Source organism: Antechinus flavipes, chromosome 4, assembly GCF_016432865.1.
Source record: "Antechinus flavipes isolate AdamAnt ecotype Samford, QLD, Australia chromosome 4, AdamAnt_v2, whole genome shotgun sequence".
NCBI lineage: Eukaryota > Metazoa > Chordata > Mammalia > Dasyuromorphia > Dasyuridae > Antechinus > Antechinus flavipes.
In genome coordinates, this window is record NC_067401.1 from 222345896 (window position 1) to 222362800 (window position 16905).

The following is a 16905-nucleotide window of genomic DNA, read 5'->3' on the forward strand; positions in this document are numbered from 1 at the left end:
CATGTAGCTCACCTAAACTTAGTCAGTAGAACATTTATATGTGATTATTTTCCATCTACTTTGTATAAATCATGTATGATTTAGTCCCCCATAAGTGAATGTGATCTCCTTAAGGTTGGAGACCTTTTGCTTGTTTTTTGTCTTTATTGTCTTTTTTTTTTTCTGACAGGGGATGACTTGACATATTCCAAGTAGTTGGTAATGCTCCTTGATTGAATAATTGATTTTTCTGAGCCCAGGATTTCAAGGGTGGAATCTAGGATTCATTCAAAATGATTTAGGCAACTTTGAATAGAGATGGGTACAAAGTTATGTGGAGGACTGATTTAGGACAAGATAAGGAAAAAGGTCACTTACCATTACCCAGAATCTTTGGAGCAGAATTAAAAGTTCTATGGGAGGGAGATAAAAAGGATAGCTAGAGTGCCATAAATTATAAAGAAAGAAATAGATAACTACATGACTTTGATTTCCATCTTGTTTTTGATTTTGTGAATTGAAATATAATGTCTTCATCTGACTCAATATTTTAAGTAGAATGTTCTAATACCTTTCAGCTGGATTACTCTTTTTAAATTAAAACACAGTCAAAGGATTTTAGGATGAACAAGTTCATTGTGTTTTCCTTAGTTTTTTATAGCCTGATTGACAGTATGCTAGTTTTTGTTTTTTCTTTTATGTTTGTTTTACCTGTGTGTAAATTTAAGTTATCTACCCAAAATTTAAAAAAAAAGGGGGGGTCAAAAGAATGTGGTATCTAATTAGTAAAGTCATATTTTTATGCATGGTTACTTTTTCTCTTTTTTTCCCTATTGTCAAGATCTATTGCTGTGACTAGACTGAATTATTTTTAATACAGTAATAGATATTTTATAATAGGTCTGTTGCTGATAATGATAAGCTTCATCACACTTTCCAGAAGATAGATTTTTTTGGAGGGTAAGAAAAATTTGGATTTACAAACTGCTTATATGCATGTATTGTTTCATTGGGTCAGTAATATTTGCTTTTAAAGTTTTAGTGCTGTGCCTAGAAAAGAAATCTACCACCCAGATCACTGACTGTACACTTTTGAAAGAACAATGTAAAAATGGCACAAATGGATGTGACCTTGTTTGGGCAGTCCTTGAAGATGTCTGTAATGTTTCAGGTAAAATAATCCTTTAGAAAGTATGTGGCATGATTTATTTTTCTGAAAGTTTCTCACACATATACACACATACCCAAAATTGTATTTTTCCTCCATGTATATTGATGTATGTGCATATTATACAATCCATTTAATAATATATAGTTTAAAATGTTATATAATTTGATCATATATGCTTGCATATATACAAAACATGTATGTGTTATACAAAGGGAAGAGTTTTGATTACATTGGTTTGGAAGATAATGGTATAAAAATGTTCTCCATCAATATAGATCAGAAAAAAGTCTATAACTTATAGAGGAAGAGGATTAAGAGAACACTCAGAAGTTGTGATATGTTACAGCTGCAAAGTCAATTCTGTCTCATATATCGCTTGAACCTAAGCATTCCCTACTCTAAGGATGAGGTATTCTAGACCTAGAGTCAAGAAGACTCATCTTCATGAGTTTAAATCTGGCTTCAGATACTTACTAGCTATGTGACCTTGGACAAGTCACTTAACCCTGCTTGCTTTAGTTTACTTATCTGTAAATTAAGCTGGAGAAGGAAGTGGCAAACCACTCATGTCTTTGCAAAGAAAACTTCAAAAGGGATCTCAGAGTTAGACATAATTGAAAATGACTCAACAACAACAAATCCTTTACTCTAAAACTCTCCTTCGGCACTGCTTCATCTCCAACAACAATCATAATGACAGCAAGTGTGATAATGAAGATGACAATTGGCATCCCAAACCTTTTGTTTTCTTACAAAATGTGTTTTATCCATCTACAAAATAGCCTAACAAAAAATAAATAGAAAATTTCAAAATAGCAAAAAAAAAAAAAAAAAAAAAAAACCTTTCCCTAGGACTTTTTCTTTCTTAATTAATCCAAATAAAAGATGCAAAAAATGAAATCTAGAATTGTTTACATTCACAAAAGAATTTATATACATTATGTTATCTTATACAGCTTTGAGAAGTTTTGCAAATCTGAAGTTAAATCTCAAGTGTTCTGTAATATGCTTGGAAGTAACAGGTATTGGAAAAATAGAACTAGATTTGGCATCAGGAAATCTAGATTGATCCACATTGTCAAGTATCATAATCTGTTTTACCATATATAAAATGAGGATGATTATATCTTTATGACTTGCCTCTTAGGTTTGTCTGAAAAGCTTCATAAACAAAGCATTATATAAATGGAAGCTCTTATAATATATATTTTTTAAACTGGGACCACTACAAATTTATGTTTTACAACCTCACCCGGGCCTCAGCTGGGTGCATCACCTTTACCCTCACTGCCATGATTAAGCAATCTTATTTTACAGAAGAATAAAAGGATAGATAGAGTGTCATAAATTATAAAGAAAGAAATAGATAACTACATGATTTTCATTTACATCTTGTTTTTGATTTTGTGAATTGAAATAAAATGTCTTCATCTGACTCAGTATTTTAAGTGGAATGTTCTAATACCTTTCAGCTGGATTACTCTTTTAAAATTAAAACAGTCAAAGGATCATTTATTGTAATCATTTATTGTAGGTTCCCTTTTCTCTCTTCTTCCTCATCTCAAATCATTCAGATTCCCTCCTTTGAAATCTTCACCTTCAATCTTGTCTCAGGATAAAGTGGCTTTACTCCTTATTTAGGCTAAATCCTTTGCCTAGTCAACCAATCTCATTCCTTTCTTTCTCCTCTAACTCACTATCCTTTCAGCCACCCACAATTTATCACTTGTTTACAATCTTTCTTTGTCTACTAGTTAAACACATTTAACTGAACTTCTTTTGATAGGTCCTCTTCTAGATTACACTTAATGTAAATTAATCCACAAGGTTCTTTCTTTGACCCTCTTCTCTTCTCCTTTATCCTATCTCATTTGATGTTTTTATTTTCTCATCAGCTTCCATGAATTTAATAACTATGTTGATGATTCTCAAATCCATACTATTCTACTCCAACCTCTCTGCTCACCTCCAATCTCACATCTCCAACTGCCTTTCAGATGTCAAATAGACATCTTAAACTCAACAGAACTCAATTTTCTTTCCTCCTTAATCCTCTCCCACTTAGCACTTATCATTATTACTGCAGAGACCCAAAGTATACTTCCAGTTCCTTATAATCTCAACCTATAAGTCATACTGGATTACTTATTCCCTCTTACCCCCAAATCCATTGTCTTGACAAGACCTATCAACTTATCCTTTACAACATCTCTTGGATATATCCTCTTTTCTCACTACTCTAATGCAGACTCTCATCACCTCATCTGTACTAATGGAATAGCCTGTAGAAGGTTCAAGTCTTTCTCTACTCCAAGGCATTCTTCATTCAACCTCTAAAGTGATTTTCTGAAGATGCAGTTTCAACTGCAGTCATATTGTAACCATCCCTACTCCCACCCCAACACATTCAGGATCAAATACAAAATACTATTTGGGGTTTTCAAAAGCCCCTTCTACCTTGCCTACCTTTCCAGTTTTCTTTTACCTTACTTCTCACCCCTAATACACTGAGAGTATCCTTACTATTCCATGAAAAAGACACACTCTCTCTTGCTTGGTTTCTCTGTCTCTCCTCCATTCCTAGAACATTATCCTTCCTCATCTCCACCCACTGGCTTCCCTAATTTATTTTAAGTCCCAAATAAAATTCTATCTTTTACATGGAAACTTTTTCAATCCTTCTTAATTCCAGAGACATCTTTCTCTTAATTATTTTGTACTTCTCATTTAACATAACTTACTTTGTATATTTTTGTTTGCATATTTTCTCCTCCATTGGGGAAAAAAAAACTCTTTTTTTGCCTCTTTTTGTTTTCCTAGGATTTGGTTCAATGCCTGGCACACTGAAAGAATGTATTCAGTATTTATTGATTGATTTTATTTTATAATTGCTACATATTAGTTCTCCTTTGTTCTCCCTTTCAACTTTCTAAATTGGTGATACTGAAAGAATTTCATAAAAAAGAAATCTCAGTTATTAAGATGATCACATAGGATGAAACCTAAGTATATAAATTTTTGAAAGTAGTCCCTGAAATAAAGCTCTTTTCCTTTGGGGAAAAAAGTGCTCATTTCTTTTAGTTATACATTAAAGGGTGCGAAAATATTTTGCAGTGAAGAAAAAAAGAAATGAAGTCCTCTCTCTGTCCTTCCCAAATTCTCTAAAGCACCTGGGCTCACATGGTGGAAAGAGGAATGAACAGAGCAATTAGACTGAAACTCTGGAATTTTGCTGGGGTCCTGTTTTTTGTTTCTGCCAAGACCGAATTCTCCTGAGACACTCAAGAAGTCACTGACCTAGGCAATTGGAATTTGACTAAAAGAACTGTTGGGTTTGTGATCTGAAATTGATTTTCTTTGACCCAAAGATAAAATTTATGGGGATCCTCAAGTGTATAAAGTAACATACTTGTTAGAAACAATTCTATGAAATCATATTATTCATAAACTATGGCCTTGTAACGGATATACATGCACACACACGTGTATGCACATACACATATCCTTTGATATTTCAAAGACCTGTGATTTCATTGCTTCACTTACTCCTACTTGAATTTCAAAATTCTCCTTTACCTTAGTAGATGATCTATGAACAATGAGGAAATGACTGAAAATGGCTGAAAGTAGTCATAACTGCATTGTTACTTTCATCTGATGAGGATTCTCTTATTTAGTGAGGCTGAGCCTTAGAGAGACATAGAATCTGTTTCCAAGTCCCTTTCTCTTCAGGTTTGTAGAAAGAACTTGTTGATGTTTGTGAACATAGGATCTTAGAATGAGGGATAGAGTGGAATGTCAGAGACTATCCCCTTATTTATAGACTGAAAAAAATCAGTCCTAGAAAAGCTCTATATTCAGGTCAAAAAGCCTGCATAGAATTGTCCGTTTAAATCCACTTAATCTAATATCCTCATTTTTTGTAGAAGAAACTGAGATTGAGAGAAGTTCAGTGATTTGAAAGAGGTCAAATTGATAATGCCAGAGAAAGAATTTGAACCCAAGTTCTCTGCCTCTAAAAAACAAATAAGCATATGTGTATACAATTAGTATTTAAATAAATAAAAATAAGTATTTTATGTAAGCATACACACACATGCATATAGATAAGCTTTAGCTTTTTTAAAAAATTTTTTCTTCTTTAAATTTATGATCAGTTTTAAACTCATTTTAACACTGGTGGATTAATAAATTCACAATTAATTATGTAGATTATATATAATATAAATCAATAATTCCTACATTAATAAACCTTCCTTGAAAAATAAGAGATTCTCACAGTGCTAGAGGTAGGAACTAGATCTGAAAAGTAAGAGTTCATGTAGATAGGCACTGGAGTCTAAGGACATGGAAATAAACCCTGTTTTTAATGCTTACTACCTACGTAACCTTGAACAAATCATTTTATCTTACTGATTCTGCATTTCCTCACCTGAAAAACAAAGGAAGTCTAACTGTATACATGTGGAAACTGAGGCCAGCAAGGTAAATTGACTTACTCATGAATCAAAATCTAGTGTTCTAACAAAGTGATAAATATAACATAGATTATGTTATGTCTCAACCCCCCAATAATTCTTGTGTGGATATGAATCATTATTGGATTTGTGATTTCCTTGTTAAAGAGAATTCCAGAATTAGAAAGGTCAGGTCCTTCTTATTTTAAAGATTGGGTTAATACTCTGAGACATTAAGTGATTTATTCAGGATTATTTTACCAATATGTGTAAGAAGCCATACTTGAATGCAATTGTCCCTAACAGTGCATCACTCTAAGCAATTCTCAAGCTAGAAGCTAACCTGCCTCTTATCTCTAGTTTGACTAATTTAAAATTCTGAACTTAATATATAGGAAGTAGATTTACATTGCAAACTGTAGGACACTGAGGCAGGGCAGCAGACATTCCCACAATACCCTCGACTGTGGCCTCATACCAAATTAAAATGTATTTGGAAAAATTTTAGTGATATATAAAATATAATAAAAACATAGGTATAGGTATTATTTCAATTTAAAGTGTCAATATACTTTTCTCAGAGACCCTTTTAGGTCCCTTATGATTATTGGCCCATATCTATTGGAGTTTAATAAATTGTTCAATTAATGTTCCAAGAATATAAAGGAATAGATCTATCTTTATTAGTAAGGGAAATTTCCCATTCATAACATAATATCCCATTCACAGACTCAATTCCTAATCTTATCCAGTTTACACTGTTATTTTCAGAAATGCATATATTTGTATAAGGAGATGTTCATTGTTTTATTTATATTTGCAAAAAGAAAACTGAGAACTATAGAATGTAATGCTATAAAATATAATGTAATCAGAATGACTATCTCTCAGTAATACATCAACTAATTTTCAAATAAAGAAATGATTCACTTTAGGAATGTACATTGACATGGTAACACATTTTCAAAATAATATTTTCAGAATTCAGAACTCTATAGCACACATAGATTTCATACTGCTTTGTGATTTTTCATCATAGTCATTTTTTCGATCACATTTGACTTGAATCAAATAGCATTATATTGAGATATATGCTTTTAGCCAGTCATCTTTTCTGCACAGTTTTGATGGAAGTAGATAAGATGATAATCATTAAAGAAATAATAATAGTTTTGTAAACTATTTTTTATCAGACATCTGAATAAACACAATATTTACGTAATCACTAAGTCAACCGAAAAGTGAAGCTAAACTCATGAATAATGTGTTATTATAATAAATTAATCTTATAATAAATTATTCAGGGGAATATAAAGATAATATATATAATCAAAGAAGTCCAAGCCTAAGATGACATTTTGTTCAAATAGATTATAAATACTATGATGCTTTAGAAATACTAAGCAGCATAACTTATTGTTACCTCACCCTCAGACCTTTCCATCCCCATTCCAAGTAAATGTTTGTAAAGAAAATAGAAAAAATAAATACCTTCTTCTTTCCAACATGAACTTTCTTGGATATCATACCTGAATCCTATAGTTATTACATCTAATGGCTCACATATCTCAAAAATTAACATATCCTTTCAGCTACCCAACAGCTATGGACTAGTTTAGTCAAGAGACAGCAACCACATCTACCTATAATAATTTCTAACAGAAAGGCTGGTTTAGTGGAATGGGTGCTAGACATGAAGCAATAAGATCCTTCCTCAACGACCTATTGTGTCCTTGAATTTCCTCATCTGCAAAGAAGATTTATAAAACCTACTGCATAGGATTGTTACAAGGCTAAATTAAGATAATGTAGAAAAAAATTTTTAAAGACAGAGTAATATCTGTTGTTTAGTCATTCAGTTTTATCTGATTCTGTGACCCAACCCCATTTGGAGTTTTCTTGGCAAAGATACTGGTCTGCATTTTCTTTTCTGGCTAATTTTACAAATGAGGAAACTGAGGCAAAGAGGGTTAAATGACTTATCCAAGGTCACACAGTAAGTGTCAGAGGGTGGATTTGAACTTAAGTCTTAATGACTTCAAGTTTGGCATTCTAGTCACTGTACCCCCTACCTGTCAAAGTAATATTTAAATTTATTTTGTTATTTACCTCATTTTCTCTGACTGTAATACATCCTTGCCCTAAAGGGATTGACATGTATATGTATAAGCATGACAGTATGTATGTAGGAGTATGAGATGAAACAAAGTATTTGGGCAGACATATGTACAAAATCCATGCCCTCTCAACTCCTAGAGCAACAGAATCCTAGTTGGAAGCATCCATGGTGCCACCTCCATCTACTCCAACTATTCCAATTTTACTTTATGTAAACAGAAACTGAAATTGAGCATTTAAATAAAATTCTCACAAATAAACTCACAGATGAGTTAAATGAAGAATGTAAAGCATTTTAAAAAAACTACTTTGAGCAGAAAAAAAATTCTGAATACTTTATAAAAGCAACTTTGTTGCACCAATACTATTTATTTATTATTTACTATTTATACTTTGTAAACATCATCTAATCATATGATCCTAGACACAGCTGAAAGGGGTCTTAGAGATCATCTACTCCAAGGTATCTTAAACTTTTTCCACTCATAACCCCTCATGTACTGTTATCAAATTTTTTTGCAACCCCCACCTTCAGTTATGTAACTTTATATGGTGTTGCAAATCCTTATGTTAAGAAGCAGTGATCTTCCATTCCTTGATTTTATGAATAAAGAAGCTTGATGTTCAAAGACATTAAATGGTTTATCCAAAGTCATTCACTAAATGCCAGAGTCAGAATTTGAGCCCAAGTCCTCTGATCCCAAAATGGCATTCTTTTCCTTATAAAAGAGAAATACTTTTTAGTATTTTACTACTGATATTCTTATAATTGCCTCTTTGTTAGTTTCTAAGTAGAAATGTGCTCATGTATGTGTTTTTGGTAAAAGTGTCTTTTGGTAAAAGCATTAGAGGACTTATTTTGTTTCCTCTTTCAGGATAACAAGTTGCTCAAAATGTTAGATCAGTTAAAATGAATAGGGATACAAATAAGAATTAGACCTGTAATTTAATTATTATAGGAAAAGGGCTGAATGAGGAAATTCCTCCTACCAATTAAGATTGGCACCTTTTTATTAGACTTGATATTATAAAGACTGTCCCTTATTACCTGTGTAACCCTGGGCCAATTAATTATTATGTGCCCCAGTTCCCTCATCTTAAGATTTCATCTGTAATTCTGTAAATAACACTTTTCAAGACTGTTGTGAGAATTGAATGAGATTATATTTGTAAAATGTTTTACTTTTACACTTAAAACACTATGTAAATATTTATTGTTATGGTAATGTTGAAAATAATTTAATTTTAATTTCCCAAGGTTTTTATTAGATTTCAATAATAAATCATTTTCTAAAAGAAAATTCCTTTCCATCTAGACTATGACCATAAAGAAATTAAGCTAATGAAACATTATTTCATTATTTTATTATATGTTAAAGCTTTCCTTCCTTGAAATACAATTACAAGAACAAATGAAAAAATCCCCTCTGCTATATTGAATATAATTTCCATTCTATATTTTAAAAAATACAGTACATTTTTGTACCTAAAAAATTTAAGGTACAAATATATACATATGTATACACACACATACACACACACACACACACACACACACACACACATATATATATATATATATATATATACTACATTACATATATATACACACTATATATATACTACACATATATGTGCAGAATATATGCATACATGTTTGTGTGCATGTGTGTAGAATTAATTTTATATATATGAAAATAAAATTCATTCTGCAGAGATTCTCCTTAACTACCCAAGTCATAAATCTTTGGTACTGTTAAACTGATGAGCTATTCAAAATATATTTTAACAATTACATGTTTTTTTAAATAAAATATATATTAATTAATCTCTTGAGAAATTCAAATTAATGTATGCAATATTATATATTTGTCTATTAAAATATAGGTAATGACTGCAAGATGAAAGATTCATTAAGCTGCAACTTAAGCATCCAGTCCCTGGAGGATCTATATCCCAAATTTAAAAATTGCCTCTGTACTGAAGATATTTACTGTAGTGTTAACAAGTTGCTTGGGAAACAATGTTCCAGTAAAACAGGTAATAAGGTCTTAAAATATGAGAAGTGATCAGGAGAGAAACACAGATTCTTACCAGCAACAAAACAGATGTTATGTAATTGAGTATATAGATTTCCTAAGTGTATGGATGTTTCAATCATCTGTTATTATTTTTCAGTTGTGTTAGATTCTTCATGATGCCACAGCTTTTATTTTTCTTTAAATATCAATAACTTTGGGGTTTGCCATTTCCTTCTCCAGTAGATTATAATAAACAGGGGTCAAGTGAATTGCCCAGGGTTATATATAGTCAGTGTTTTTGAACCAATTTGAACTCAGATCTTCCTGACTCCAGGCCTAGTTCTCTGTACACTGAGTCATCTAACTTTCTGAAACAGTTGTAGAGGTAATTTATTCAACCTAATTATATGCTCTGTAACTTCTAATACATTTCACATATCAAATTTTACTGAAATGCATTCTTAGTTGTAGATTATATGCATTCTTAATTGTAGATTATATATTTGTAAATAAACATTTATGGAACTTGTGTTGTAAAAGGACTGAATTAATAATTTAACATAACATGTATCTTTATGACCTTTAATCATAGATTCATTGCTCAAAATATATTGGTTTCTTAAAAAAATATCTTGCATAAAACATCTATGGCAGCATTTTTTGGTGGTAAGAAATTGGAAACTAAATGGATGTCCATCAGTTGGAGAATGGCTGAATAAGTTATGGTTTATGAATATTATGGAATATTATTGTTCCATAAGAAATAAACAGCAGGATGATTTCAGAGAGACCTGGAGAGACTTACATGAACTGATCCTAAGTGAAGACATGAACTGATGCTAAGTGAAATGAGCAGAACCAGGAGATCATTATACCATCATATCATACATGGCAACAAAATTATATGATAATCAATTCTGATGGATGTGGCTTTTTTCAACAATGAGATGATTTAGGCTAGTTCCAAAGATTTTGTGATGAAGAGAGCCATCTACATTCAGAGAGAAGTTTATGGAAACTGAGAATGAATCACCATATAGCATTTTCACTCTTTTGGTTCTTGTTTCTTTGCATTTTATTTTCTTTCTCATTTTTCCTTTTTTATCTCATTTTTCTTGTGCAGCAAGATAATTGTATAAAATAGATGTCGAATTTATTTTACCTTTTTATATATTTTACTATGTTTCACATATATTGTATTACTTGCCATCTAGGGGAGGGAGTGGAGGGAAGGAGGGGGAAATTGGAACACAGGGTTTTGTAAGGGTCAATGTTGAAAAATTATCCATGCATATATTTTGAAAATAAAAAGTTTCAATTAATTAAAAAAAAAGAATTGTTATATAGAAAAAAAGAAGAAAATACCTTGCATAATTAAACAAATAATCAATGACAGACTGAAATGGAGATCTTACCCTTTTTTTGACCAAAGTTGAATACTTTGTACTTTGCTGATGCTTTAGATTCCCATTGTTTGAATAAGTATGTGGGCTAAGAAGAGGTATTATTGTTTCCTATCACCATGAACCAAAGATTGCTTTTGTGATGTTTAGTGTGTCCTCCATGGTTCATGATAGATTGATCTCTTCTGTGGTTATAACTTATAATTTATGTCTGAAATTAAACTTTTTTTAAACTGTTTTAAAATCAAAGAATTATGCTGAATTCAATGATATCTATCTATATATCTATGTACACATATGTATATAAATTATCGAAAATGTCCTACTAGATCTATTTGTATTCAAAGGTAGGTGAGCCTAATAACATGATCTTCCAGAGATATGGAATTATATCCTAACAATTTATAGAAAGACTTAAATTGTTTATATTAATGTAAACTGATATAAAAACCAAAGATTATCTTAATATGCTCATTGTACAAATAAATGGTTAATAAGATGTTTAGTTCTGCCCTTCTTACTTACTAAGAAGTCTTCTTTGGACTTCAATTTTCTTCCAAAATGGAAATCTGCTTTCACTTTTTAATTATATAAAATAGGGAACAATTTCCCACCAAAGTCTTACATAGTCTTGAGTCATGTCTTTGATTTTTATATAACTCTGGGCTGTTGGTTTGGTATTGTTATCTGTTAATTTTACATAAGGGATTTAAAAGAAAATCAAATTGGCTTTAGCTATATCCCTTAGAGGTATGTATCTCAGCACATAGAAAATTTCAGAAGAGTTTTAAGCAAGAGAAAAAAAATAATTGTTTAACATGTAAAATATTAAAGTGGAATGAATTAAATAATAATAAAGCACTTAAATATCTACTATATGTAATGAATTGTTCCTGGAAATAAAAATACAAAAGAAAGACAGAAGAGAGACAGATAATGTTAAAGTCAGAATAAAGCCAAAATATATTGACAATGTGACCCATGACCATACAGTTCTTCTAAGCAACTGTCTAAGATTCTAAGTTGAATAGGTATAGATCTCCATTGGTTTAGGGAGTTTTCTTGTAGGGAATTCCTTGTGCCAATTAAATCACAAATCTAATTCCATCTTCTAAAAGTTCTATTGAACAAAATATTATAGAACATAAGACATTAGACATAGTAAACATCTCAGGCTCTCAAGTTAGATATCACAAAAAGTAAAAATCTAAATGAATGAATAAAATAAGTTTAAGGGGAAATAGACAATGATGTTGCAGAGGGCAGAAATATAGGTTATATGTATCCATTTGTCTTGATTGTTTATTGATTTATTGTTTCATATCCTTGTATTCATTTTTATAGAGCATTCAGAGCTTCCCTCAGCCAAAGTTATTCAATCAGATGTCATTCAATGGACCATGTCAGAACAGAGAGTACAAGCGACTGAAGCAGACAATGACTGCAGTGTGGCCATGCAGGCTTGTGAAGCATCTGAACATTGCTTCATGATCTATGAGAATTTTAAAGAAACATGTGGTTCAGGGATAGAAAGTTGCAGCAATGATGATGCAATAGGACACCTGTGCATTGCATTAAGAGAAAAGTTAAAAGAAAGTGTACTATGGGACTGCAACTGTATGGAACCATCGAATGAAGACTGTATTCAAATTTGGAAAAATATATTTGAAAGCCCTTGCTTACAGCATGCTCAAGGAAACCAAGTCATTAATGAAGAAAATGAAGATGAATATGTTCAGGAGGACATGGATACAGGTTGGTATTTATTAAAGAGCTTTCAAAAGTAATACATACAAGCACTTTACCATTCCAGAGAATGGGGAATGGGTCCATAATCTTCAGTATGTAAGACAGATGGAGTGGAAAGAGACAAATAGTAATCCAGAGAGAAAGAGAGAGAGAAAGAGAGAAAGAGAGAGAGAGAGAGAGAGAGAGAGAGAGAGAGAGAGAGAGAGAAAGGAAGGGAGGGAGAACCCTTATTAGATTATTTATTTCTTGAATTCACATTTGGAAAAATGCTAAATGTCAGTTAAAAAATCATGAAAATAAAGATATAATTTTTGTATATTTGAATTTATGGTCAGTCTGAAATCGATTTACTTGTTATAGAGTCATTTCAGGCATGTCTTATTCTTTGTGATATCATATGGAATTTTCCATTTCCTTCTCCAGTTCCTTTTACAGATGGGAAACTAAGATAAACAGCATTAGGTGACTTGCCCAGGGTCAAAGCTAGTAAATGTCTGGGGCTGAATTTGAACTCAGATCTTTATCCACTATGACACCTGGCTCCCCCAAAATGTATCTATAGGCATCTTCTTGAGAATCCCTATACTAGAAGTTACTGAAAAAAGAACTAAAAACTTAGGTTCTCATTTTTCTCTGTGTGGATTAAAACATCATTAACTTTCCTTTGTCTTGGGGTCCTACCTATCCTTTTGTTATTATGTTGTTATACTATTATACTTTTTTACTCATTAAATTCATTCATTCAACAAATATTCATTAAGTGATTGTTATGTGCTAGAAACTAAGAAGAAAAAGAAAAAGTAGTCTCAGCCTTTTAAAAATGTGTATTTTGTTGAATGAAACAATATATTCATGTACACATATAATAAATACATAAATACAAGGAAATGAATGGAGGGTGCTAGCAGTTATGTGAATTGAGAAGTGTAAAAATGATACTTACAGTGAGCTTTGGAAGAAATGAGGAATTCTGAGAAATAATCAGTCTACGTATTTATAAAGTATTTACTATGTATCATATAGAGGTGAGAAGAAAACATGTTCTAGGCATAGACAATAGCACATCTGAAGACCCAGAAACAGCAGGTATATGGTGTTGAGAAAAAGCAATAAGGTAAACTTGGCCAGGTTATAAAGTGTATAAGGGAGAGTAAGGCATATTCAAACTAGAAAAGTAGCTTAGAGCCAAGTGGTTAAAAACCTTAAATGACAAAACAGAGGAGTTTTGTTTTGTTTCGAATCTATATGTAATAAGGACCCATTGGAGCTAACTTAGCAAGAGAGTCAAATAGTCAAGCACCTGAATTTTCAGAATATCCCTTTGGCAGTTTTGTGGAAGGATGCAGAGGTTAGAGACATAAGGTAGGAAGATCAATGAAGAGGTTATTGACTTGTCTAAGTGAAGGCTGATAGGGATCTAAATTAATGTGACGTTCATGTGTTTAGAGAAAAAAAGTTTGATATTAAAGATTTCAGAAGTACAAACAATGAGATTTGGAAAGTGACTGGACACATGTTGCAGAGAAAAAAGAACATTAATGAATGAATCATGAATGAGGTGACAAATATAGGTGACTGGAAGGATGGTGTCATTCTCAAAAGAAGAATTCTGAAAAATGGTGGTCTAGTTGGAAAAATTTACTGTTATGTTCTAAACTTGGTGAATTTGAGAGTACACAAAATTGAAAATATATGATTTTTAGTTTTAGACAATAATGATGGAGATGGTGATAATGATGATGTTTGTATAGGATTTTAAGTTTTCCAAAGATTTAGGAATAGTCTGCATAGAGATGATATTTTAACCCATGGGAGCTAAAAAAAAAAAAAAAAGTAGAAATAGAAAAAAAAATCACCATTCACCACTTGAAAGATATCCTATGAGGAAAACCTAGAAGACCATCATAGCTAAATTTTGAAATCCCCAGATCAAGGAGAAAATATTATGAGCAACAAGGGGAAAAAATTGAATACAGTGGAGCTACAATTAGAATCATACAAGATCTAGGAGTAGCTACTTTACAGATCAAAAAGCACAAGAACCAAGATTGTGACCAAAAATATTACACCCAGCAAAATTAATAATAATAATAATAATAAACAAAACCAAAACCAGACATTTGATGCATTGTAAGATACTCAGAATTTTATCACAAAAAGAACATAGAAAATTTGACTGATAAGATCCAAGAGAAATACTAGGTAAACAAAGATTAATTTCAAGGGATTCAATAAGAACAAACTGTCTATGTTTTATAAGCAGGAATATAAACCTAGATTGTCTAATATCATCATTTGTCAATGGGTGATTCAAAAGAAACATTGAGATAGAGCTGAATGTTATGTGATCCTAAACAATAAAACTGTGTAGGAAAAGGTAAAAACAGTAATTATTTGTATCAGGTACAATAGCAAGAACTGACACAAAGGAATTAGATGGGAGAGGAGGGCTGGTAGTTCTGGAATTCTACTCACATCAGGAATGCATTAACAATGCAAATATCTATATATAGATAGATATCTAGATAGATATAGATATCTAGAAAAAAGGGTATAAAAGTCTTCTGAATTTAATAAGATATAAGGGGGGAAAGAATACCATAAAAGGGAGTACAGAAGGTATAGTCTAATGGGAATGAAATAAGGTATAAAAATTACTGGGAAAGGGATAAAGAGGAAAGAAAAAGGTGAAAGGAAAGAGTTGGGGGGGAAATAAGAGAGGGATCCTGGGGGTAAGTTAAGTAATAGCAAGGCAAGATACCACTAAAAGTAATAGGAAATAGTAATAATAATCAGTAGTAGAATTTATTAGATTAAAAAAAGCAGGAAAAAATTACACAATGACTTTATATTTAAAAAGAATAGAAAGTTTTACATATTAGATTTGTAATTTTATGTGCAATGATTATTTATTATATTATTGTTTTATTACTAAAAAGAAAACAAAAGAAAGAAGTCAGGGGGAATAGGAAATAGTAATAATGATCAGTAGTAGAATTTATTAGATAAAAAATGCAGGGTAGTGATCAGTGATTTTGGACAAAGTTAAAGTTAAAATAGATTTACTAAAAAGAGAAAAATAGGGAAATTATACTGGATGTTAGCCATATTAATCAATATTTTTTTAGACTATTTAAAACTATTTTAAATTACTTAAAGTATAAGATTAGAATATTGCTGTGTTATAAGAAATGATGAGTTGGTAGAATTAGAAAAATTACAGAAAGACTTGGACTAAGAAGTATAAGGTTATTCACCTTCAAAGAAGCAGAGGACAAACAAGCATAGAACAACCTTACATAGATATATATGAATGTATATGTGTGTGTATATCATTATAGATATCTTTGTATATGTACATGTATGTCTATATGTATGTATATATATATTATATTTTCATGTATATGTGTATATATTCATATACTCATGCTTAATTGTAGCTTTCACGTTGGAGAAAAGGGGAAAAAAAGAATAAAATAGAAGATGAAATTCTGGGTCACTAGGTGGAGTTGGCAGAGAAACCCTGAAGTATTGATAAGATTCTTCCCTAAGGCAATCAGGGAAGGACACTGATGGGGATCAGGTCAACTTTGCAGGCCCACCCCCTGTTGAGGTCTTGGGTAACCCCACCTTATTGTATTTAATCAGATGTCAAATCTCTGAGTTTAAATTAAATTGTAAAGATGGCCCACATTATCTTTTAAAAATCTTTTTTTTTTTGGATTAGCCTACATTGTTGTTCTGTTTTGTAGTATCTTTCTCATAACTCCTCCTCCATGCCTTATGGTATGTTTTTCCTTATTATAACAAATATAGGGTGCCAAACTCTTCTATGAACTTAACCTGCCAGTCAGTAGTTTATTCCCATATTGTGAAGTATTCTCTTTCTCCTGGTTAATTGTTGAATTCCACTAGGAACAAGTCTTTTCCATTATTAATTGTTAAAAACCCCTTTCTTCATCAGTTCTGAAATTCTCTACAATATTCTACAACAATGTCTAGAATTT

General features: G+C 31.5%; 1 protein-coding gene across 1 annotated transcript in view; it reads left to right on the forward strand.

Annotated features, from left to right (window-relative positions):
- Positions 1-975: 975 nt before the first annotated feature.
- Positions 976-16905, forward strand: part of GFRAL (GDNF family receptor alpha like) — a 103579-nt gene continuing 87649 nt past the window's right edge. Inside the window, exons 1-3 of the mRNA XM_051996704.1 lie at positions 976-1150; positions 9613-9765; positions 12083-12093. Coding sequence (XP_051852664.1) covers positions 976-1150; positions 9613-9765; positions 12083-12093 — 339 coding nt within the window. The remainder of the gene's footprint in view (positions 1151-9612; positions 9766-12082; positions 12094-16905) is intronic.